General features: G+C 37.2%; 1 protein-coding gene across 1 annotated transcript in view; it reads right to left on the bottom strand.

Moving 5' to 3' along the window:
• The window catches only part of xpr1b (xenotropic and polytropic retrovirus receptor 1b), a 43,957-nt gene that overhangs the window by 5,327 nt on the left and 14,315 nt on the right, over window positions 1–24,315 (bottom strand). Inside the window, exons 3-14 of the mRNA XM_039655683.2 lie at window positions 12,028–12,129; window positions 10,303–10,523; window positions 7,062–7,211; window positions 6,833–6,916; window positions 6,659–6,740; window positions 6,304–6,500; window positions 2,482–2,661; window positions 2,170–2,335; window positions 1,880–2,074; window positions 1,498–1,658; window positions 1,219–1,358; window positions 90–311 (exon numbers count right to left, since the gene is read on the bottom strand). Of these exons, the coding sequence (XP_039511617.2) occupies window positions 90–311; window positions 1,219–1,358; window positions 1,498–1,658; window positions 1,880–2,074; window positions 2,170–2,335; window positions 2,482–2,661; window positions 6,304–6,500; window positions 6,659–6,740; window positions 6,833–6,916; window positions 7,062–7,211; window positions 10,303–10,523; window positions 12,028–12,129 (1,900 nt within the window). The remainder of the gene's footprint in view (window positions 1–89; window positions 312–1,218; window positions 1,359–1,497; window positions 1,659–1,879; window positions 2,075–2,169; window positions 2,336–2,481; window positions 2,662–6,303; window positions 6,501–6,658; window positions 6,741–6,832; window positions 6,917–7,061; window positions 7,212–10,302; window positions 10,524–12,027; window positions 12,130–24,315) is intronic.

Below are 24,315 nucleotides of genomic sequence, written 5' to 3'. Positions count from 1 at the left end.
CCAGCTGTTTTTGCTGTTCAAAGATTGTTTTAAAGCATTCCATGTCTGGATTTGTGTCTGTGTGGTTGGTGGTCCTATGTTGCACATACTGGGAGGAGAGGCGTGGTCTTCTCAAGGACATGCTGTAGCTTCTCTTCCAGTTCTTCTTTCCTTTCCTGTTCCTCACACCATCCTCCTGGTCCATCATTTGCTCCAGCAGCGTCATGTCATCTGCATTCAGAGGCGCTACTGAGATGTCCCGCACCGCTCTGAACTCACCACAGTTATTCAGGTGTTCGTTCTCCAGACGGAAGAAGTTCCAAACAAAGCGCCTGAAACAGATGACAGATTATGAGGATAAGTTACTTTACCATTTCCAGCTGAAAAATAATACGCCACTGATTTAAGGAGACATTCCTACGCTATCTCACGACCAATTCGTACGAATTCGTACGAGTGATTCAAAAGTGGCTAATTCGTACTAATTCATACGACCTCACTCGTACGAATTTGTACGATTTGTCTAAACCCACGTGACGGTTATGTTTAGGGGTGGGGTCAGGGGTAGGTCATTCGTACGAATTCATACGAATTGGCTAATTCGTAAAATATGTACGATTTAGCAAAATCGTACTAATTCGTACGAGTGAGGTCGTACAAATTGTTACGAATTAGCCACCTCGTAAAATTCGTACGAATTCCCGTGAGATTGGGTTGGACATTCATGACGATACAGGCCTGATGAATAAAAACAAATGAAATGGCTTCATAATTGTCATTGCTGTTGATTGGCCAATATAGCGTTCCGGTAATGTTAAAATACACAATAGCTATGTCATGAAAAACATGTTCATCAAAGAGGTCAACGATTAAACTCCCTGTAAAGGCAATTGTAAAAGAAAATTCTAAACATTATAAATGTTAAAAATGTATTACTAAAACACATTACAAAGTCTGTGAACTGTGAAGTACTGAATTGGGAGCAGCAGACATGCCTCCAGCATTTGAGAGAAGAGAATACTGCTCATTTTTTTCAAATTTTGATAGCTTTGATTGTTTTATTTACTTGGTGGCTTTTTTATCATTCAAATTTGGCTGGGTGGCTAATAACAAATGTTTCTGTGGTGTGACAAACTCAAAACGCATACTTCATTTTGACTTAACAGGGACTTTAACCACAGGTTGTGGGTAGGAATAGGTTAATGAGTCACGAAACCAGGCATTTGGATATATGCTCACCTGAAGACCTCCAGAGGTGCGAGGATAGTGGCCAAAATATCAGAAATGTTAGGGTATGCATTCACAATCCCAAGGGAAAGCGGAATGGTCCACGCAAAGCGCAAGATTACATCTTCTATTATGGCACAGTAATAGTAAGCCTGTTAAAAGAGAGCACACAAATTAACAAATACGAACTTGTCTACACAGTGTGCATGCTGTGGAGGGGTCTGTTCTCTACAAAAATATTTAAAAAAGACAACTTAAGTGCCAACAGTGTGTGTGTGTGTGTGTTCTTACTTTCTGTGGATATACTATCTCCTCTCTGAGAAGTGTGTTCTCCCCTGCGTTTTTGTCAAACAGACCCCAGTCCATCTTCAGGTCCCAGATTAAGGTGTAGCAGGAGTTAATGATCTTGCAGGCAATCATCAGATACAAGAAGACCGGACCTTCCTCAAAATCTAATAATGACGGGTTGAGAGAACGTCACAGACATAAGAGAACACAGCACTGCATGTTTAACCACATGATGTCCCTCAAGGTTTCGCTCAAGAATTTCATACACTATATTTCACCTGACAAAGAGTGCCTTTCACACTTGTTTTGAATGGAAACATAAAATGTCATGTTGGGTAAACAAAGAATTGCAAGTAAAAAAAAATGTAACAAATCAGGTGCTTACTTTCATGAGTCTTATAGAGCGCAGTAAAGATGACCACGAAGAAAGTAGTGGAGTATTTGCCAGCATTAGCCAGGTGAGGGAAGGCACGCTTTGTGTCCCGGTAACGCCTCAGGCACTGCACAAACCGGAACCAGGCAGGCAAACATTGGATAACAGCTCGTACTCCATATGAATATGTGTGACAAATCCCTCCACCTGGATTGAAACAAAAAAAGCATTAACATGTCATCATTACCTGCCCAATAAAAGCATTATTAAATATGCAAGGACATTAATGTGCATCTTAATACCTTTACTCAATAGCTTCCCCTTAGAATTGGTCCAGTTCAGCTCTATACTGTAGAAGCAGATCATGTACTCCAGATCCATCAGAAGCACTACTAGAGAGTTGAGTTGGTCAGCCAGCCAGAAATCTGCAAACCCAACTCTGTGAAATGGAGCTGTAACCACTCGAAACTATGCACAGAAAAGGATGGAAAATAAAGGAAGAGAAAAGATGATTCGACCAATTTAATCAATAATTTACCAATGGAATAATGCAACCTTGAAAATCACAACAAATGCTGCTGTGTGATATGTATTTGGATTCTCCTGGCCCTTACCAGTAATTTGAGAAGCCAGAAGCGAGATTTGTAGTAGCATGTTTTGAAAGGGTTGATAAGGAAGAAGAAGAAAAACCCATAGAGAGCTAGAGGGTTCACTTGTATAGGGATCATTGTGTCCTTTGCGAACAGGCAGGACAGAATACTGACACACCAAAGAACTCCAAGGAAACCAGCAATCTGCACAAAAACAGAGTGAAAAATTAATGAGTATAAATAGGTTGTCGTCATATTATGGCTCGCCACTAGCCTGATGTCATCACACTCAGATTCTAGTCAGAATATGAATCTGATACTGCTCCATTGGGCTATGATTATGGGGCATGTTTCAACCGAAAATGCCTCTGCACTCAATTGGATAGACCTATAACTACTCAGAGGAATGGAGTAAGTGACGCATGTTGAATCATGTATGGGCGGCAAAAACATCTTTCCGGCAAATGCCATGATCGCGGTTCTCTGTTCCTCTTTTAAAAAGAATGCGCTGTTGATATCTTCTAACTACGGAAGCCCTGAACCGCAAGCTAAAAAAAAAAAAGTCAGTAAAAAAAAATAAAAAATCTGTAAAAAAATAAAATAAAAAAAAAAATCTAGCATTTCGAGATTAAAGTCGAAATGTTTCGACATTAAAGTCGAAACATTGTGCATTCATAACAGTGCGCGTCCACTGGCTCAGAGTGAGTCGAACTGCCATGGATAAACACAAAATAGTAGCTTTTTACCTTTATCTGAATTACTTATCTTACTTTATCGTTATAAAATATAATGCGCCGGAATAGACTTTAGCCTATAGGAAAACCAACACGGAAAACACTTTTCAGACTGGATGGAGAAATCCAGCTTTATGAATGAATGAATGAATGAATAGGGCATTTATACAGTGCTTTCATATATGCCTACACTCAAAATGCTTTACAATCATATCAGAGAATCTCTCCTCAACCATAAGTGGTTATTAAATCTTAGGAAATCACAGGATCCGGCCAAATGATTGGATACAGAATGATGCACTTAAAATGTATCCAGAGCGTATTTACGTTGAAGAGGGAGACCGAACAGTACTGTTGTGTTCTCGACCCAGATAGTGTTGACTAGACGAGCACGAAAACACCTCAGAAACACTGCCACTAGCACGTGTGACGTGTGTAGAATTTTGTTGAAAGCCCAGATAAAAGTAAAAAAAGCTACTATTTTGGGTTTATCCATGGCAGTTCGACTTCACACACACAAGCGCGCGCTCTGAGCCAGTGGACGCGCACTGTTATGAATGCACAATGTTTCGACTTTAATCTCGAAACATTTCGACTTTAATCTCGAAACATTTTGACTTTAATCTCGAAACATTTTGACTTTAATCTCGAAACATTTTAACTTTAATCTCGAAACATTTCGACTTTAATCTCGAAACATTTTGACTTTAATCTCGAAACATTTCGACTTTAATCTCGAAACATTTTAACTTTAATCTCGAAACATTTCGACTTTAATCTCGAAACATTTCGACTTTAATCTCGAAATGCTAGATTTTTATTATTTTTTTACAGATTTTTTTTTTTTTACTGATTTTTTTTTTTTTTAGGTTGCGGTTCAGGGCTTCCGTATCTAACAGACACGATGGAGGAATCAACACATCTCAATTCTCCAGCAGCAGCCACTATTGTTGCAAACTAATTCAAGTTTGTTGTATTGCTTTTACTTTGCTAGATATACTCAGGGTCTATGCACCCTTAAAGACATTGATTTACACATTGTGTTCTTTCTCATGTCTCCTTTAGATTGCACATCTGAAGAACCACAATCCTTCAGAATCTTGCAGAAGGAACTTATAGATTATCCAGGTGTAAAAAAGGCTGCCTCTCCACAGCCAATATAGTCTATTTATTGTAAATAGCAGAAGAAATCCTTCCGTGGTATGTTGTTTTTGTCGACTAGTTGGTCAAATGACATTAAAATGTGCCCATCAAATAATTCCTGCCATGTGGTAAGGCCTTAATGTGCCCCCAATCTAAAGCCTGAATCTATAGTCCCCAGGAGGAAGTCAGATACCACAAACAGGAGTAAACACTGAGGTGAGCTGAGGTCTACCCTCCAAGCGTCTATAGACTGCCATGCCTTGATACTACAAATTGTGATAGAGAGGCATGTGATTGGCTAAGGATCCAACCCCCCCCTCCCCCCTATATAGTCTTCACTGTATAAATTATACATTGATTCTTATTAAAGCTACTATTAAAATTCTCAGTCAAGAGCAGTGAGTGATTTCCTCTGTTTTGTTGTTTAATTAACATTAAATAGATAACGTTAGTTCTCCCAAAAATTTAAATTGTCATCATTTACTCTCTCTCAAGTTGTTTTAAACCTGAATAAGTTTCTTTCTTCCGTTTAAGTTATTTGGAAGAATGTGGGTAACCAAACAGTTGATGTGATTTCCACAGTATATTTTTCCCTATGGAAGGCAATGAGGACCAGCAACTGTCTGGTTACCCACATTCTTCAAAATATCTTCTTTTTTGTTCAGCACAAGAAATAAATTAATACAGGTTTGGAACAACATTACAGTGAATAAATAATGATAGAATTTTTATTTTGGGGTCAACTATCCCTTTAAGAACAAGCGGCTGCATTTTTATTATTAGGGCTACTGTCATTTTAAGACCTGTACGCGACACGTCTAATATACAAGGAGCATTTGACAAGCAGATTTCTCGCAATTTTCTCGGTTTGCTTTGAGTTTAGACATAACCAAATGTTCTTATGTAAACCTTGTGTGTATTTGAGAGTATTAGCGAAATAATACTCGAAAGATAACTTAGTCCAGGGAGCAGGCAGAGAATGTCTGGCTGAACGCAAATACGTCCTTGTTGATACTTTGAAAGGAACTTTCTGTACGCACGACAGTCAGTTATAGGTTATGTCTTCATATTCTCTCCGGCTGCCGACACCCGTCCCCCTTTTTTTTTATTTTTTTTTAACAGATCTGCATGATTCACGTAGGTCACATTTTCAGGTCGGAAAATCCGGAATTCCTGATTAATCCGGAAAAATCACATCCCTGAAATCTATTAAATCTATTGAGAAAAAGTACATTTATTAAAAAAAAAATTGCTTTATCAGCTTTTATCAAACAACACGAATCTGATCACCTAAATTAACTAAACCAACCATTAAATTTCCTGATGGTTTTGTGTGTAAAGTTTATCAGAATCATTCGAATGGGGGTAATCTGGGTAGAATGTTCATCTAAAGAAGAGAGATCCGACCTAGCAAAGAAATAGAAAGAACATTCCACCTTTCTATATCCACTTGAATGCACCCAAAATGTGGGAGCAATATAGGTTCATGAAGAAGAAAAAAACTATTAAAAAACAAAACAAAACAAAAAAACTAGGAAGATATATATATATATATATATATATATATATATATATATATATATATATATATAGTTATATCAAAACCTCAGGAAACTATCTGAAATGAAAAAAAGAGTAGTGTTTGGGCTATTTGTTTTAAACCACCCAGGAATTGCCCATAATTTATTGAAAATAATTAATACATGCTGGGCCTGGGGTAGAGGACTCGCATATGTTAGTATTTATTCTCATAACTTCTGCTCTATGATGGTTTAACCGCTAAAGTAAATAAAATAAGGCAACATTGCCTTTTGTGCCTTCTCTTTCCAGTGCAGTACAAATTCATTACTTTAGAAAACTTAATACACTATAAATAAATAACATCCTAATAAATATTGTAATTCTAAAAGGTCACAAGTCTCCCCTTGTCTTTATTTCACAAAACATAAAAATAGTATTCACAGATTACCTCAAAGAGATGTTGGTGGGACAGGTTGTTGCGGGGGTTGAGCTCGAATATTAAGACGTGGTTCACGCCAGCCTGTCTCCAGCCATATGTGTTGATGCCCAACAAGAAGAGGAATTCGATGAGCAGGAAACCACCCCGATAAATTCTTACCAGGGGCCACACATTGCCCTCCTCGTCACCAAGCAGTTTTCCAACAACTACAGATGTGCAAAAGATAATTGTTATAATAGCAAAAGTACTGAAAGATTCAGAGCTCAGGGTTATATTTCTGTTATACATCTTTGATGCGGTAAAGAAAAGAATTAGCCTTGTGAAATTTGACTTGATTAAGTAACTATCATTAGAGGTTATATACCTGTGATGATGACTGTGACTGTTAAAGCGACGAAGACGCCACAGTAGAGTCCTACTCTAAAAGTGGTCCATGCTGGTGCAGGCTAAGATGAAGGGCACAGGATGGGTAGAGGTTTATGTCCTTTTAACAGTACTAATGAAAAGGTGTTCTAGTGAAGGTCACAGAGTGTTCTACCTGCGCTGCTCCCAGCGGGGGCACTCGGAGCCTCTTCATAGCTTTCTGTCGGTCTCCTCCTTCCAGCTCTGCGGTAACAAGAGCCTGGGGATTTGAGAACATGCTGTTAGAATAACTAGCCACTGTGCTAATTTAATGAGGCTGTCAAATTCAATTCCTCATTAAAGCAGAGAGAGGTGAGGTATTTTATTTTTTAAACGCTTTATGTTAAAGTGGAAGTGCACGATACCTCGGTTTCAGAGATGAGTTGAGTGATCTTCTTACAGGTGTAAAAAGGAGCCACTTCAACATGAAGCTCACGCCAATCAGCACCTCGCATCGTCTCAAAGATCTTGTCATGTTTCTTTAAAATCTTCCGAAAACCTGTGAAGTTTAGATTCTGACAGGGAGAAACCATTTTACTTTAAATGAGACTGATTTAGAAGCCAAAGAACAGCTAAAAAATGTATAAAAATCAGAAGAAAAAAAAGAACAAAAAACAACATGATGCTAACTGGATATTAATAATATGGGAATTACTTAACTGTGTGAATAGTTATCATTTGCGTAAATCAAGCATGTGATTGGCTAAGGACAAAAAAGCAGGAAAATGTACCGAGCGCCCCCCCCCCCCCCTCCAATCAATATATATCCCAATATCTTTTCCGCAAAGTGAGAGCAAATGTTCAATCAAAGTCAAATATAGTCTTCACTGTATAAAATATACATTGATTCTTATTAAAGCTACTATTACAGTTCTCAGTCAAGAGCAGTGAGTGATTTCCTCTAAATTTTTTGGGAGAACTATCTATTTAATGTTAATTAAACAACAAAACACAATTTTCATCATTTACTCTCTCAAGTTGTTTTAAACCTGAAAAAGTTTCTTTCTTCTGTTTAAGTTATTTAAGTTATTCAGGGCTCCAGACTGCGACCAAATAGTCGCATTTTGCGACCAAAATTTGAGAGTGTGCGACTGAATTTTACATCCAGTCGCACATGTGCGACCGGTAAATTTGCCACACGTTAAACGCATGGTAAGCGTGGGAGGGACGAATCCGTGACAAGAATAGCGCGAATAAACGTCTGTGACGGACACAAATATCACAACCTGCAATGTGCGTCTGAGCAATAAGCGATCTATCGACACGTTACCTAGCAGCGAATACAAACAAAATGAAAGTGGAACTAAAATACGCAACTCACGGACGGACCGTTAGCGTTTTTATTAGGCTGGAGATAATAGACAGAGCAGCGCATAGTGGAGCCCCCCGAACCACCGACAGTAATAAAGCCCCGAACTTGCCAGTCGCGGGCGATCTCGATCACGCGACACTGTTACTAGCAGATCCAGTGAATAAATCCATTGAATTCACCTCAGAATTAATAACATCATCGCTACAAGATCCAGTGAGAAACATTCCGATTTGGCGCAGAGTTCTGTTATAAACCACAGATATCAGATCAAACAGCGCTGACGTGGAAACCAGGAGAAAGACTTACAGAAGGCTTTTAGTTCACAAAACAGCAACATTCTCCATGAATTTAGGCTAACGTAGTAAGTTAACTCTAACCATAAATATGATGTCAAACGCTTACAACGTAGCCTTCACATCTTTGTCCTGCTCTTCAAAACGATAATATCATATATAAAAATATAATAAAAATAATATAATAAAAATATGTTTTATTTTTTGTATTTTTTTTGTGATGATCAACACATTTTTTGTTCATTCTTCAAAGATTGTCCTAAAACAAAAATTTTTAAGATGTTGGAAAACTCTTATTTAAACATTAAAATTATTATTAGTATTATTTTTTTTTTAAAAACAAAACAAAAAACATTGTAAACAGTAAGATGTTTATTGGCTATTTTTACTCCAAGTCCTTATATACATACATGTTTTCTCTCCTTTTGTTTTTAATTAATATTAAGACATTATAAGTGATAATAACTAAATTAATCTAAGTGATTTATTGTCAGTCCAGTGCTACCAGTTTTTTTTTTTTTTTTTTTTTTTTTGTATAACTCGAGTTCTGATTTGAGGTGGTGCTGCCTTCAAATTTGAGTCTGGAGCCCTGTGAACTTAAAATAAAACAGCATATCATAATGTTAAGTCTATTTATTATTAAAGAATTTGTCAGTATTACAGTTATGTTGGGGTAAATTTGAATAATTGCATTGCGAGCTTATTTAAGGTGAGCCCCTAAATTTTCTGCTTGCGCTCCTAAAATTTTCAGTCAGGGGCAACAGCGCTCCTAGTAAAAAAAGTTAGTCTGGAGCCCTGTTATTTGGAAGAATGTCGGTAACCAAACAGTTGATGTACCCCAGTGATTTCCATAGTAAATTTTTCCCTATGGAAGTCAATGGGGACCAGCAACTGTCTGGTTACCCACATTCTTCAAAAAATATCTTCTTTTTTGTTCAGCACAAGAAATAAATTAATACAGGTTTGGAACAACATTACAGTGAATAAATAATGACAGAATTTTTTATTTTGGGGTCAACTATCCCTTTAAGAACAAGCGGCTGAATTTGTATTATTATGGCTACTGTCACTTTAAGACCTGTACGCGACACGTCTAATATACACGGAGCATTTGACAAGCAGATTTCTCTCAATTTTCTCGGTTTGCTTTCAGTTTAGACATAACCAAATGTTCTTATGTAAACCTTGTGTGTATTTGAGAGTATTAGCGAAATAATACTCGAAAGATAACTTAGTCCAGCAACCAGGCGCTGTTAGAAAAGCTTTTAGTGCATGTGCACGTCGGGTGTTCGCGCTCAGAACAGCGCATCAGCAGTGAATGACATGTTTAACCGACAAGGCTTTAAAGCACATGCAAATTAACTTTTGTGAACTCGCTGAACAGATAGCCGTTCCTCTGCGTTAATATTGTGAGTATTTGTCGCGTTGTACACTAATGCTGTTGAGACGGAGGTGTCAGGACTGCAACTGATAGAATGCACCATATACATATTCATACAAAAGCAGTCAGCAGCGTGCTTGGAGCAAGGATCATAGCACAAATTAGAAATATATCGATATTTCGCCCAGCCCTGGTGACCTAACTGTGATGTTGTCAACTGACAACGATACCAGCGCGAGAGCGACTAGAGACAGAAATTGAGCAGGTGAACAAGCTGAACCAATTAGACATTCTCTGGCTGAACGCAAATACGTCCTTGTTGATACTTTGAAAGAAACTTCCTGTACGCACGTCAGCCAGTTATGGGTTATGTCCTCATATTGTCTCCTTTTCACTCCGGCTGCCGACACCCGTCCCCCCCTCTCTTTTTTTTTTTGACAGATCTGCATGATTCACGTAGGTCACATTTTCAGGTCGGAAAATCCGGAATTCCGGATTAATCCGGAAAAATCACATCCCTGATAAATGAGCAGAAGGTTCCGTCTAGTCCTTTATATCAAATGTCATGACTAAATTCATTACATGAAATTTTCCGAACATCAGTTTGTGTGCTTTCAGACCTGGTAGTTCTGCAGCAGGATAAGGCTGAGGTAGAACTCGCTGAAGGCCAGCTGCAGGTCTTTGATATTGCGATGTTTGCAGCGCTCCTGCTGCGACAGGTGGAAGACAGCGCGGCGGCGGTGCAGGCCTGTGGCTCGACGGCTCTCCCGCTGAGCGTCCAGAGACGACTGCAGCTCATTCTGTAGCGTGGCGAAACGCCGCTGTGCTTCGGCAAGCTTCTCTGTGTCATAAAAGAAGGTAAGCATGATGCATGTAATGAAGATGGATGTAACTACGGTCAACAATAGAAATATAAGTCAAAACAAAATTGCAAATGAACAGTAACCAATCAACTTTCCTGGCCTATACAGTTTATTTTAGGTTGAGGTCAGCAATTCCTCCCTCCCTATCCTTCTACCATCTCATTCTGATAAGTAAATCCCACTTTTCAAGATCCAATCAAATCCTTAAGAATAAAATCAAATAACTATTCACTAAACTACATCGAATTGTGATTAAATTTACCTTGATAACGATGATAAGCTCTGGACATTTTTACTCAATATTGGATAAACCTAACAGCCTATCACACACCATAAATGAAGACGACAACAGACAGTGCATGTTGGTTTAACTTTGAGAAATGATGACAGTAGTATATCACTACTGTATATACTAAAATGTAAAGTAGTAATTATAAAAATTTTATTTCTAAAGAATATTACACAACCAAGATATTCTTTCATCAATGTTTTAAAAGCATTATGTGCTGTTGAGCAGCATCTTATTTGACAAAATATGCAATATGCAAAAAGTGCAATGTTTTGTTGTAAATTAATTATAATATTTTCATATGAGTAGATTCTAAATGCTTGATTAAATAGTTAAAAGTTTCTATAAACTTTTTTTATTAAGTCACAAAACTCAGAAATTAAAAGGTAGCTACTCTGTGGGAGTTTACATTTATTCTTGAGGTCTAATAAAAATGTGGAAAGCATTTCCTTTCCAGTTAATGGTAAATTAATATAGTAATACATATTGATATTATATAATGGGGGGAATCATAAATATCAAAATAATATTTTTGGCCATATCGCCCAGCCACACTATTCACATTTTATCCTCGCTGAAGATCATATTTCACTCAGAAATGTGTTGCAGAACAAAAAAATAGCAAAATCTATTTTAAGTTTCAAGTGAAATGATATCCGAGCCACAGTTTGGCTACAATACTGGTTTATTTTAAGGTGATGTAATTACAAGTGCTAGGCTACATGTAGTCGCCATTATAATTAGTAAAAAAGTAAATTATGCAAAATAACAAGTAACCAACCCTAGACCAAAACCTAAGCTTAACCCTATGATAAATACATGTATTTAATCAATATTACTCAGCAATTATGTGTAATTTCAATGTAACATGAACAACTTCATTTTAAAACAAAGTGTAACCCAATATACAACTGGACAAGAGCATACATGAGAGTAAGCGAACCATGTGAGTGAGAGAAAGAGAAAGCAGGTGGTTATTTAATGGGATATAATAAAATAACAAGGTTAAATAACCTGCTTTAATGGCAGTCCTGGCTTTGAATCAGGAGCTTTACTGTCTGTTTTCGAAAATTTAAATCTCTGTGTTATGGGTAATCTGTCACTGTAAATAATAATGACAAAAAATGGAAACAACAGGGAGCAGACACAAACTGCGAGTTTACATCAAACAAGTCCTGTTTACACCTGGTTACCTGAATAGAAAGTGTTGATTTTGGCCAGCTCCTTCTCACATGTTTGGAAGAACTTCTCCTCAAACTTGGCATAGTATCTCTTGACGGTGTCTTCATCTGTGACTAAAAGCAAGAAGATAATGTGAAAATCTAATTCAGGAAAAAGAAAGAAAAAGATGGGGGAGAGATAGCAATAAATATACTGAACATGGGGAAAGAAGAAACCTGTGGAAAACATTGTTCTGTCTCACAGCTGAGGTTGTACGTATATTTGAGGGAAGCAGAGCGGTACATGTTGGGCCTTTTTTGCACACTGCCCAGAGAAAACGTTATTCTTGTTCAGATCACAATTTCTTTGCAAGAGATCTCAAGGACAGAAGTTTGGCTCAAGCCATTACAAGCATTTAGAGAAGATTTAAATGAACCTTTTTACAAGTTAAACCTGATTAAAATAAGGGACAAAAAAAGCATGAATCAAATAAAGTCATCACACAGGTTGTGAACATTGGATTACACCCTTGTGTGGGTTACTCTTTCACACCAATCATCTGGTAATCTTGTTGAATTCCCAGGACATAAGTTAATATTTGTGTGTAAACCATGATTAAAAAGATATTTTTTAATTTTTTAACTCTGTATTTACTGTCACTGTCAATTTAACATGTTCTTGCTAAATAAAAATATTACACTTAAAGAAAAAAAACTAAAACTTTCAGACCTCAAACTTTTGAACATCTTTTGTGTTCTGCAGTAGAAAGACGTCTGTTGAGGTTTGGAACAATATGAGGGCGAGTAAAATGACTGAATGTTCATTTTTGGGTAAACTAACACTTCATGGAATCCCTGTATAATTATTCTGCGTCATGTCTTTCCAAAATCCTTAGTCTGAGAACCAAGAGTCCAGGCTAATTAAGTCAATGTGGTCTTAAATCACAATAATCATAACAGCTCTTGGGTCATGGCTTCAAACATTTACAGTTTGAGGGCATGTGAAGTTTCTGTTGACTGTAAATACTTTTGACACCATAGAGACGTCACTGCGTGATATTCCTCTCCAAGGGACAAAACACAGTGCGCAATGACAGCAAGTCTGGCTGATACTGTCCAGACGGACAGACAATGAATCACTATCTCAGGACTCTCAGACTTTGGAAAATGACTCATGGCTTGAAATACAGTACCTTAACTGGGAGCATTGCCTCCTAAATTGTGAGTTTCACACTAGCCAAGTTTCCATCCAGTTTTATCATCAACTAAAAGTGAGTATGCATTACAAAAAAATAAGGTTTACCAAATTTACCAGTCAGTTTTCATCCAATAGGCTCTATGCACGAACCCTGTTGATGCACGAACCCTGTGTGGCCGAAAGAATCTCAGTCAGCGTCTTTACTTCCGGAAGCGCGTTCTGCAGGCCAAGTGTATAGCGGCAAAACTTTAATAAAATCCGTTTTCTCAGAAACGGAGACAACGATTTTAGAAACGATGATTCGCTAGTCGAATTTCGTACAATATGAGAGAATACTAACCCTCAAAGTTGTTGATGTAGCTCGAAATATATAATTTAAATAACTTCTCTTTTACTCTTGTGTGACAGCTAACTGCCTCACAGTGTTGTTAACATCATCCGCGTTAACCGCAGGACGTTTTTATAAACAGCAAGTGTAATTTGACACTATCTCCACCTAACGCAAAACCGGCTTCTGACCATAGACTGACACAGCACCGGATGTAACTGGGCGTGCTGAGACAAACCCGGAAGCGATCGTGCATAGAGTCTATTGGCCTTTTACCAATAAAATGGAGTGAGCAATGACATCATCCTTAAGAAAAATTGCATTGTCACATAGAACCATTTTCAGAAATAAAACTTAGGAATTTCACACGGTTCCAGTATTTAAAAAAACATCGGTTCCAAGCCCTAAGTGTGTATGTATATCGGGATCACGCACTGTCCAAGGCATCTGTGCTGCGCCCGCTTTAGATCTGTCAGTCAGCGCGACTCCGAGGAAGACCGTTTTATTTACATCAGCATGAGATTGAAAATCACATTTAATTCAGACTAATGCCACTAAGAATTCGCTATAAATATATACAAAGCTGGAATACTGCGCTTCAAAACAATGCCAAACTTGTGCTGACAGGAAGCGTCAAGATGCGAGCAGAGAAAAACAGGAATATTCATGGACAAAGGAAAGGTACTCCTCTCAGAGAACACACAAATAACGAGGTGTTTAATCACTATTTGGAGCATCGGGATCGCTAGACGAGGGCTTAATGAACTCATCTTTGTGAAAACCACAAATTCGACCAAAAATTACATTTTTGACGCCTGTAGCCCGAAATTAGCCTGTGCACATTCAGACTCAGCACGGGTCACATACAGTTGTACTTGTAATCAAAATAATTCAACCCTAGTGCATTATTCATTCACTCATTCACAACATTTGAAGTATCGATATAGAAGTTAAACTTGAAAAGATTGTTTCGACGTTTGCAAAATTTTATACACATTAAATACATCGGTAAACATGTGCTAAAGTTTTATCACAAAAAAATCCTTGGATGGAAACCTGGCTACTGGTATACAGACTCTTAAATAGTGTTGGGCGATATGCTCCATTTTCATATCGTCCTATCGTCAGCCTGTAAGATCGGCGATATTATCGTGAGGGGGTGGGGCTAACTTATTTGATTATTAACTTGATTATTTAGCCTACTCATTAATTTGCTTGTTTTATTAGCCTACTTCGTTTTATATACGAGAATCTTTTTTTCTATTTTGCTAGCAAAGGTGGAGTGTTTATTAATAGGATCAGGTTATTTCCTGGTATAGTGAAGTAAAAAAAAGAGATCCTAATCCTTTTGTTTGTCAACGGGAAATTTACGGACACATTATCCTATTCTCATGCCATTACATGCAGCATTTTGGTCTATTTCTGCACGAGATGAAAACACGTTTTAATAATTTCTTGGGTCAGAAAGAGTCAGAGTTTGCGATATGTGCCCCCCTACCAGTGCGCTCTCTGCGCACTTCACATGCGCACTTCAGTAAGCACAAAGTACGCGGGTTAATGTGTTTTAATGCCGATAGAAACAAGAGCAAGTCGATCGGTTTATACTTATACTTATGACTTGACTCTGATAAAGGAAACGTTTACATGACCACATGCATTGTCAAGTTTATTCAACATAATCAGGTTAAGAACGTTGTCGCATGTAAACGCGCTCTATCTCTGAAAGTGAAAGTAAAAACGGACTGCTTTCGGCATCTGCATTAACGCCGCGTTCCCTCAGAGACGACGATGATAACGGTAACTATAATACTATTTTAGTGATATTATTATTAATACTATTTAGTAATTATATTGTTTTTAGTGTTAGTGTCATTAAACGTTTTGTTAATGTGTTACAGAAACAAATACTGACGAACAACGATGCCGTTTTCATCTTGGATCTGTAGGAAATTGAATTTTGCGTCTGTTAAAACGAGCACACTTGATAATTTGTGAATGGATCACCTTGCGATTGAATTTTGATGTGGGATGTTTTTTAGTCTGTTTTAAAAACATTCTCTTAGAGGAGTCCTCATTAGTGCGTGTGTTGTTGCAATTGTTATGAGGTGATGTCGTTGTAAATTTAGGCAAGGCAAATTAATTGTAGTTCCTAATATTCATTTAATAACAATACTAGCTTTATAATAATAATAATAGGCCTAATAATAATAATTTAATACATTATGCTAAAACGAGCCAATTATCGTATATTGATATCGTCAAAGGCATCTGCCATCGGCGATATGTCAGACTATCGTCGATACACGATACTATCGTCTATCGGCACAACCCTACTCTTAAACTCTTAAAACAAGGAGGCCAACGGCGAGAAAACCGTTACATGAGTAGACTCACAATGTGTGTAGAATCCACATTGAGAGGTGAGGAGGGAGAGAGTGGTTTACTTTACACAATATTACTCATGTTTCATCTGTCAAAGCTCAAGTACTGTGGCAGGTGTGTTAGAAAAACACCATCATCTAACAAAACTAAAACAATGTGAATCCCAGGTGTGATTCTTGAAACACTACACTCACAAAACAGCCCATAATCCAACACTTCCAAAACAAACACTGCTTGACTGACAGGGGTTTATTAGGCTTTGTTCATAAATTAGCTACAATGTTTTTCAAATGATTCATTGACGTGCAATGTCTATTAGGTAGATAAGATTTATAAGGAACTGCTTCCATGATCAAAGTACTAAGCCATAGCGGTCACACGTGTTAAAAAATGTATCTGAGCAAGCAGTTTTCTTATCACATGACACTTATCAGTTACTATAAAACCCTCAAGTAAACATTTAAGAATTCTTTTGGGTTACGATGGCCATGAGGTTTAGCGAGTTCAACACTTTGAAGTGAAAGGGTTAAGAAGATTCTGGGTTATTCTCACAACAAACTGTTTTTAAAAACTGATCTTGTGTTAATACTGGATTACTCCAGCTCTACAGCAGGGAGTCCCTCTCTGTACTGGTTTAGGTAACCCTCCCCAGTGAGACCTTCAGCTGGGTCACTGTGTCTGGCCTGCTATGCAAACACACGGCTCAGTTTCATATCAGCTCAGCAGGGATTAACATACACAGCTCTCTCTTTTAGCTGGAGCTCCTGAGAGAGAAAATAAACTACAGTGTCTCTGTCCTTGAGAATTATTTAACCGAAATCTTCCAGGGAATGCATGACCTTGCAAAAGGACCCTCTGTGATTATGTAGACCTATAAACACAACAGTTATGGACTTTTGACTAGTGATAGATTGATATATCTGCCAAAATGGCCATTTTTACATTACTGGCCGATAACATCAGCAAAAAGTCACGGTAAAACCTTGATTCTTTCGCCATTCCAGGTCTGCGATTAAACTCGCCAAAAATAGCTAAAACTAGGGCTGCCACACATAATCAATAAAAATGACAATACAAATCATTGACAACTAATGTCACTATTGATTAGTTGGGTGTATGAGCTGTGCATGTAGATGAAAAAAGACGGATAACAACATTGACAGGGTTGACAAATCTGACAATAATACTTTGTTAAAATGTTACATGAACAACATTTGGGCTTAGATTACCATATCTATTTGAAATTCTACTTGTAATGCAAGTACTGATATTTTTTATAAGAATAGTAACTAATGATATTTTGCAATGTACTTGTGTACTAGGATGAAATATCCATTAAAACAATCTAGAGACCATGATCTCGGGCATAATCGCTCACGTAACTGTACGCAACACACCTAAAATTAGAGGTTTATGACTTCAAACACCTGCACCATCAGCCCTTTCTCATATCCGTCATCAAAAAAAATCAGCATCTTATTAACGAAAAACCATGGTCATGCAACTTCCCGTCCAAAATCATAGCTTTACTTAAACAATCCCATTAACTGCACTTATCACCACCCAGAAAAACCACTAACTTTGACAGAAGATTATAGTTATTTCTAGATAATCACAACTACCATCATCCCACAGCTTAGAAAAACACTCAGTATGCAGGTTTATGGCTCTCTGGAAGCTTTAACACTGTTGCATGAAAAATGAGCATCTGGACATGCGTGTTTGTGTGGTAACCTTTGGATGTAAATCACTGCTTATCTGAGTGCTAGAAAAGTCCTCCATAAGTTTTCCATTAGCTGTGGGCCTTGCGCAGAGCCCCGATAACTACTAGATGGCCTGACATTACAACTAATATAAAGTTTTTTCTCTATCACCCCTGTTTAGACATTAAATTCTGACAAAGCAATTAAATTACACACTGTGCCAAGAACAACTAGGCCTATGCTTCACGTTCATTGTATTGAGGTAACTTTACACTGACTTCAGGACCAGGTCAGGATTTATCTTATCCAGTTATTGGCATTAAGACAGGTTGAAACAAAACAGGCATAATTATTTAGCTGTTTGAGAAATACTGTGGACTTTGATTGTGAAAACGGCCTGATGATAGCCAAGTATAATGGAACAGCATGTTCTATTAAATGGTGTGATACCACTGGGAGTTTGTTGAATATCTGATACTTAAAGGTGCTCAAAGCGATGTCACATTTTTTTAGGCCAAATTTTTTGTCGTCACATGAAGCAAACATCTCCTCAGTATCTGCTAGCTGTCGGTCCCCTGAACACACTGTAAAAAAAGTACCATATTTTCCGCACTATAAGGCGCACTTAAAAGGCTTTAACCTGTTAACTGTCACCCCCCCCCTTTTTTGAATAGACATGAAAATGCACATTTCGAACTTAAATGGTTGTAATTCAAGAATGCTTTGGAATATAGACATATGATTGGTCTTGTTTTAAAGAAGACATTTGGCAGATTTTTGTAGAAGTGAAATAAATTAAGAAAGTGAAACAGAAAAAAAGTTATAGAGGTTTGAGTTTATGGAAATGTACAATGCAAAAATATTAATTATTCATATTTTACATAAAATATATATTTTCAAAACCTGGGCTACTCTAAAATGGCAGAAAAATCGAAGCCAAAAATCTGAACAAGTTGTGTTTCAAATTTTAGGTTGATATCTCAAAAAATGAGTTTTCAGTAAGATTTTGTTTGAGCGCAGTACCAAACTTTTTCACTAGGGCACAATCAGACTCCATTACTGCCCATATAAGGGCGCCTGCATTTCCATTCCTGTTTTGAGTGATATGAACCATTATTTTCACAATTTTCATACAATTTCTGAAGTAGAGATCCTATTCAGAAGTAGCATGGGAAGTTTGGCAGATTTTGATATGAATTGAACCTCTAAGAAACACATACAAAGAACACGCATGTAAGTCATAGCTATAGCTGCCACGTCACAAATGGTGAATTTATTATTTTTTTCTTGATATTTCAAACTTTTCAGACCTTTTTTTTCCAAAATAATTGAATGGATTCTATCTTTTGAACTTTTGGCATGAAAACAAACTGAGGTTTCTACCATTTTTTCATGATTTTTCATGTTTACTGCTATTTTAAAATAAAGGTCTGAACACGCCTTATGAGTATGAAAATATTCTTGTTTTATATTGATAAATTATGGCTCCTCTGTAATATATTTTGAAAATCAGTCACCAAATATGGAAACTACAGATTGTAAGCTTTCAAATGATATATAGTTTGTCAATATTATTTAAGGTATTTACTAAGATATTATTGTTTTAAAAATATAGTGGCAAACGTCCCACCTGTGGGACGGTGACAGTTAAGTGGTTTTAATTTTCTCAAAAAATGACAGTGCGCCTTATAATCCCGAGTGCCTTATATATGGATCAGTTGGTTAACAGTGCTCCGCGTAGGGCTGGGCGATATGGCCAAAAAATCATATCTCGATATTTTTTGGTCAAATGGCGATATACGATATATATCTCGGTACTTTCTACGTTTTCTATTTAGATAAAGAAAATCTTTATATTTAAATATATATATATATATATATATATATATATATATATATATATATTCACATTCGGCCCAATGATATCCTACAAACAATGTTGATATTGAAGGATATTAAAACAAATATAATATAGGCTATGCAATTAATTATGTGCAAAAAGCTTTTGTTTTTATATTGACTAAAAGCTAAACTAAAAATAAAAAATAAAAACAAAAACAAATGCACAAACTAATTATATTAGCCTACATTTGATTACCCCATTATAAATCACTTTCACTAAAAATATATACTTGTAGGTTTAAAATTCCACATATGGCACGTTTATTTTCTCCAACAACAAATATTTTAGCAATATGTTTATTTTAGTCAGAATTATTGCGTACTACGTAGTACTATTCACGCGCATGCGCGCGCCGGCGCTTGTTCAAGGAAGCATGAATTTTAGCGGAGATTCACTTGCAGAAGCTCGTCCTCTTCTGACATGGACATATTTGTTGTGAAATGGACATATTTGCTTTACTTTCTAACATTTACAGATGGAGAATATACCTGTGAAATGTAAGTTGAGCACTGAGGAAAGCACCACATCTCAAACGCATTAAACAGCGCAAGTATATATCTGTCAGTCAGCAACAGTGTCTGTCAGAGCATTTGACAGGGCGGCAAGCTGCCTTAAACTTGTTAACTTTATCAAAGTGATTTTGACGCAATTAATATAAGCTTGTGTCATGTTTTGGACAAATTGTACTACGTAGCCTAGCTACTTTCACTGCAGCAGCTCACACTGCAACCTCCGCTTTTTTTTCAGATGTGCTCATATCAAACTACTGTATCGATATAAACGGTATTGCCTCATTCCATATCGTTTCAAAAAATATAACGATACATCGTACATACTCGATATATCGCCCAGCCCTAGCTGCGCGTTATTAAAGTCCATAGGAAACGCAAAGTTACTAACAGATACACTGTCCCCGGCACTGCTCGCGCGTCACAGAATGTTCATAAAGCACTCCCCGTTCACAGTAACCACGTCCTCTCATTCAAAACAGCCAGCCGTTGCGGTCAGCGAGCCGCCGCACATGAATACTCATATGAGTCAGGCTGCGAATGTAAGTTACGTGCCCGCCCCAGCGCGCTCATGCTTACTAAATAAACGCCTCACCTCCGGCGCCGCTCACTCGCCACATTCCCTTTAGCCTTTAGCACATCTAGTGAATGCATAACGCAAAACCCAGTCAAACCTTTGACTGCAGTATCTTATGCACTTTATAATCCGGTGCGCCCTATATATGAAAAATGTTCTAAAAATAGGTCATTCGTTGAAGGTGCGCCTTATAAATACGGTAGTCTCTGTAGACACCCCAGGCTCTACAAACGGCAACAAAAAAAACCTGTCAAACCGTGCCACGAAACATAACAAACAGACAAGAAGGATTTGGAGGTGGGGTTAGTGCGCGTACACGTGAAGGGGTGTGTGGAGGAGAGAGAAGCATGAAGAGGGAAGTTAGAATTATATTCTCTATAAGTTTGATATGGCCGACACACGACCAAAGAGACGATGTTCCGGTGAACAAATTGCGATATATTGGCCGATACATGGCATTTTTAAAATATCGGCATAGGCAGATCACTTTTTCTGATTGAACGATGTGTTGGAAGCGGGGCTTTTATTTTGACGGCGCTCCAGACTTTCATTTTGACGGGTGGTGCTGAACCAACACAGCACCTGAGAAGAGAACGGCAGCGCCTGATCACACAGCGCTCATTCACATTCTCCGTCTTCATTAGTTTACGATCTCTGCCAGTAGACTGGCAAACAATAAAAAGTAAATAATATGCAAAAAAAATAAAAATAAAGTGTTTGCTTTTATATTATTTGTAATAGAAAGGTAAACAATCAGCCTAAAATACTTTCACATTTACAATCAACAATCAACAAATGTTACTGCTAGTGTCAGTCGGTACATGCAAAGCGAGTAAACGTGAACAGAAAATCAGCTTCACAGAAGACGCGATCGAAAAACTTCTTTTTAAAATATACTGTGTTATATCCAGTTGCCCACGGTCATATTCATATCGTTTTCACTGTGTGCTCTATGTAAAATTAGCATTACCTTGTCTTTATTTGAAATATATATATATATATATATATATTAGAGGTGGGCATAGATTATTTTTTTTTAATCTAGATTAATCTAGATTAATTTTGAAATTAATCTAGATTAATCTAGATTAAAATGGCTCGTTTGAATTCTACCTTGCATGTAATTTGTAATTAGGCCTAAATATGTTTTATACAAGATTTAACACTGGAATGTTCATATTATTATAAATAGAGTAATCATAATTATTTTATTCTATTGTCAACCCTAGTTTTGAACAGCACGAAATATCATTTTTTTGTTGTTGTTGTTTTTTTCATAAGGTTTTCTTGTGTAATTCTAAACCCATTTGATCTACTTTTCTTCTATGTAACACGAAATGAATTATTTTGTAGTGTCCGGGAAGCTTGCAATACTAATAAATAGAGAGGGATGAAATATCTGATGAATGCATATAATGCATAGCCTAATACAGAAATCAGCTGCTTGAATGACAATTGCTGATGTTATTAGATTTTCAGGTGAGATTCTCAATTAATTCAGTTCCGGATGCTCTGAAATCACTTCATACGTTTTCTGTATCCGATCTTGAAAAGACCAGGTGTAAATGCCGTCCGAAACTCCGATCACTCAAACCACATCAGAAGGTGGTCTTGGCCACATTCCAGACGAAACTGGACATGTGTAAATGCATCTGGTTGTTGAAACCACATATATAAATGTTACAACTCCCAAAAGTGCTAAAAAAAATAAACGTGTGAGAGCGTGTTATAGGCCATATGTCATGTTATTTTAGTCAGATATGACGGCGCGACGCGCATCACCTCAGATGAGCAGCTGAGCGCCTATCAAGCCCGCCGCAATCTATCGCAAATCAAAGTGAAAGTAAGTCGCAGACACTTAACACTACCATCTTCATTAAAAGTAAAGAAACTAAATGATCTTACCAGGTTGCCGCTCTCTCTTATTGCTGTCTTTCCTGATTTTGAAATTAGCCGATGATCAAAATGCAGCTCATAGGGCCTATCTGTTGCTTTCGGTGACGTGCACTTCATTAAATCCGCATATAGCGGGGGTATTGAAGATCGGATTTATATCCGTTTTGCAAAAACACATGCATGTGACCAGGTGTAAATTGAATCGTTTTGATAAATCAGATAGCTATCCGATCTGAGAAAACACACGAGGTGGTCAGGTACAGCCCCCTAGACGTGGCGCGGCGCTGCGCTTCTCGTTCGGTGTGCGACCCCTTTTACGGATGTGTATTTCCCTCATATTAGATATAAAATGCATCTCTGATATTTTCCTAATGTCTGGATAAACAGACGTTTAATATATTGGTTTTAAATGGCCCTTACGGTCCAATTCGACTACATCTGTGCTAAAATGTCAAAGTGAAAGTCATCATATAGCGCGTGGTATATGGTCAGCTCCCAACTCAACTGTGAGAATAGATTAACGGCGATATTTTTTTAATCGCCCGACAAGAGTCTCACGTTAACGCAGCCGATAACGGCCCACCCCTAATTTATATATATATATATATATATATATATGATTACCAGTGTGCACGGAATTACCAGATACTGAGTGCCCTGTTAGTGTTTACCTTATTTTTATTCACATATTATCTATTTTAAACAATTACTTTATTTGCGAAAAAAAAAGCATGTGCATGTCTATTTTAAAGATTTGTTTTGTAATGTATTTACAATTTATGAAATATTGATTAAAATAAATATAAAGAGTATATACACGTAAACATTTAAAAATATAGAGATATCGGGATTGCCATTAAAAAAAAACAATATCGGCCAACCACTATTTGAAAAGCCTCCGTTTTGTTTGACAATACTTCAAACGTCAACAAGAAGTTACGACACCCAACATCGCTTAGAGCACCTTTAAAGTAAAGTTAAATTCGTCAACTATTAAGAACAACAGGCACTAGTAAGAATCTGTAGCTAGCTTGATCTAGCTACAGATTCTTACTAGTGCTTACTAGTTACTTACTAGCTTGATCTAGCTACTTGAGCTAGCTAGGGAACCTTAAGAGTGAATGGCGATCTCCAGATGGATGCTATTAATGATTTTGCACCAGAAGCCATTTACAATATATTAAACAATTAATAGAAGTTGGGCAAAGGTTTGATCTCCTTAGTTCCATAAATGACCCAAAGTAAATGTAATGTAAAGGCACTGACCATAATTTTCTTAGTATCACAATGCATTCATATTTAATACTTTAAAAGAAGTATAAGTATCGGTGGCGCATATGCATTACTGAGATGAGACTTGCTCAGGGGAAAAAGCGAAATACAGCAAATTACAATGACATTAAAGAACATTGTACATGCTGATACAGCACAAACTGAACTAAAAACAAAGCTTTTTTTGTGTGAAAACATATGGGTGAAGTCAAACACAGAAGCACGGAGCAGCAGAGACACTAACAGGTGCTTGTTTTTGTACAAACACGAGTGAACTGCAAGCAAAGCAACTTCAGAATGTACGGGTTGTAAATTTCATACACACAGGGGAAAACGCTGTTATCATATGCGTGGAGAGTGTATCAAACTTCATGTCTGCATCTGCTGCGAGTTTGAGTTGCTTATAACGTTCATCTAGGAACGCATTTCATCAGATTTGTTGTATAAATTATTTATAAACATGTCAACATAGGAGAATACATCAATATATTTTTCTAAATAGACAAACTGTTCATCGTGATTTTAAAATAAAAAGTTTAAACCCTCTCTGAGT

Source organism: Pimephales promelas, chromosome 5 (assembly GCF_988280905.1).
Source record: "Pimephales promelas chromosome 5, fPimPro1.hap1.1, whole genome shotgun sequence".
In the NCBI taxonomy this organism is placed as follows: Eukaryota; Metazoa; Chordata; class Actinopteri; order Cypriniformes; family Leuciscidae; genus Pimephales; species Pimephales promelas.
This window is presented reverse-complemented; position numbering and strand designations above follow the sequence as displayed.